This window comes from Morone saxatilis, unplaced genomic scaffold (genome assembly GCF_004916995.1).
Source record: "Morone saxatilis isolate NCDOM2014 unplaced genomic scaffold, NCSU_SB_2.0 Contig24, whole genome shotgun sequence".
Taxonomy (NCBI): Eukaryota; Metazoa; Chordata; class Actinopteri; family Moronidae; genus Morone; species Morone saxatilis.
In genome coordinates, this window is record NW_023339807.1 from 21,340,274 (window position 1) to 21,342,613 (window position 2,340).

Sequence of the window (2,340 nt, forward strand, 5' to 3'; positions counted from 1 at the left end):
TGTAATCTAGCCATGCAAGTAGTTTAAGTTTTGTCTGTCCAGGTTTTTAGATTATCCGTCTTTGAGATCTCTCCCACCACTCTTTTACAGAGGAGGAGAAGGGACTGGTGCATATTTCAACAGCAACTTGTCTTTCCCGACAGCATCTGTTCCTTTCAATAATACACTGACCTCAGTGTCAATGTCAACAGTTCTTCATTGAAACTACTTTTTGAGCCATGGTCTGTCCACTGCTGTGGTCAAGACTGGATGGATGGATTGGAGTCATGGTTCCCAGAGGATGAATATTTCTGACTTTAAAAACTGTGATCAGTGGATTATCCAGAACGTAGAAGAATATTGCTTCTATGCCGATGTATTGCAGCTAAGTTTGTTTTGTATTCAGTCCTGCTGCAATGTTGTTGTTTTTTTTTAATCACTTGGAATTTTTATGGTAAAAACTTTACGATTCACTTTTAATAGTCCCTGTTAAGCTCTTCACACTAATTAAAACACTGCCAGACTGTGTGAAGCAGGAAATAAAGTTGATAAAATTTAAATTAAAAAAACAACAGGAGAGCAATTAATAACAGTTGATGAGATTTCTAAGAGGTAATAGCAAGCCCACAACAGAGTTAATGCTTATTTACCTACAAATTCACAAATTGTACCTTTAAGCTTAAATAAATAATTACCAGTGTTTTTCTAAATGTGTTTGTTCATTGTCTTTATGTTTGTCCCTATGTGAATCCGTCACTGTTTCAGCTACATCCAGAACTCTCAGCCCTACCTGAACAACATGACGGCGGTGGGCTGCATGATGGCTCTGGCTGCAGTGTTCCCGCTGGGGATTGATGGTCACCACGTCCACAGATCACAGTTCCCCGTCGTCTGCCAGGTAACGGAGAAAGAGACAGACACAGGGAGAGAGACAGAAGAGAAAAAGCAGAAAAGAGCCAAAGGGCAGGATGAAGAGTAGGTCTGGGTATTGTCTGCAAATATTTGGTTTCACTGATTTGATATTATTGCCAGAACAGTATTTTTTTTACAATATGTGTTGAAAAGAAGGTTTTTTCATGAGAAATAAAAATCTGATTTTTGATCATTTCATGCATTTGTTCCTGCAAGATGTACAGAAAGTATAAAGTAGTAAATACATTTCAAATTGGCTTGAAGAAAAAAAAAGTATTGTTAATAGTATTTTATTGTTGAAAGGGAGTTTTGATTGATTGACACCAGCTGACAGGCAGGAGAAATAAAGACAAAGTAAAAAAAACTTAATGTGTAGCTAACAAGGCATGGGCGGACAGTGTGTTGTTGCACACAGTGAGGATGACGCAAGCATCTGAACAACCGAGCTGACATTTGCCTACGGATGCACCGGATGCACTGTTGATTATTTCAGATATCAGGGAAACAAGTTAAGTTATCTTTATTGATCCCCGTAAGGAAATTCATTCTCTGCATACGTACTAGGAGCAGTGGGTAGCCACCGTGCGGCGCCCAGGGACCAACTCTAAATCTGAGTCAGTACCTTGGTCAAGGGCACTGACTGGAGAATCAACCTAACGTACATGTTTTGATGGTGGGGGAAACCGGAGAACCCAGAGGAAATCCATGTAAACACGGGGAGAATGACAGTGAGTGACTGTTCAGCTCTGTGTCTCACAACTTGGATGAGAAGAGAAATAGACTGAGCTGCAAAAAAACTGAGATACTTATCTTTTCAGATTTCTTTGTTTCCTGGCACAAAAGCAAATAAATGACAACAAAAAACATCTGCACCAGCTATCGGCCAAGTTGTTATTTTAAACATCGTATCAGCCCAGAATTTCCCCGGTGATTGTTTGTGTGGTTGTTGTTCGACAAGCTAAGGTGCAGGACAAGATGTGTGCTCATTTGTGTAGGTTAGCCAGATAGGGAGATTTTAGTGCATCAAAGCTAATGTGGGTTGTTGTTTAAAGTCTTGTGTTGTGTAGCAGGCTGCTGTCTAGTTCAGACCGTCTGCTCTGCCTATGGTAGAACGCTGACTGCTTTATGCAAATATGGTTTAAAATGAAGTGATTTGATACAAAATGGTCCTCCATCTACTGAACATAGACGGAGAACTTGGGGTTGCAATCATGAAAACAAAATTAGTAGCAGAAATAAAACATGCTATTTAATTTAATCTTTTTTCCCCAAAATTCAGACTTAAACTGAACTGAACTGTAAATTAAACAATGTTTGGCAGCACAGCATGAATTTGTAATGGCTGGTCTATCTGCAGGTCAAAGAGGGTTACGATGTAGTATCCAAAAGTTTATTTATGTCGACAGTCCATGGAAGTTTGCTTTGATTAACACGGATCCATTGTATTTT

General features: G+C 39.4%; 1 protein-coding gene across 1 annotated transcript in view; it reads left to right on the top strand.

Moving 5' to 3' along the window:
* gabbr1a (gamma-aminobutyric acid (GABA) B receptor, 1a) overlaps positions 1-2,340 on the top strand; it is a gene marked incomplete in the record, with an annotated part of 47,376 nt that overhangs the window by 31,563 nt on the left and 13,473 nt on the right. The window contains 1 exon segment of the mRNA XM_035672031.1: positions 745-877. Within this exon segment, the coding sequence (XP_035527924.1) occupies positions 745-877 (133 nt within the window).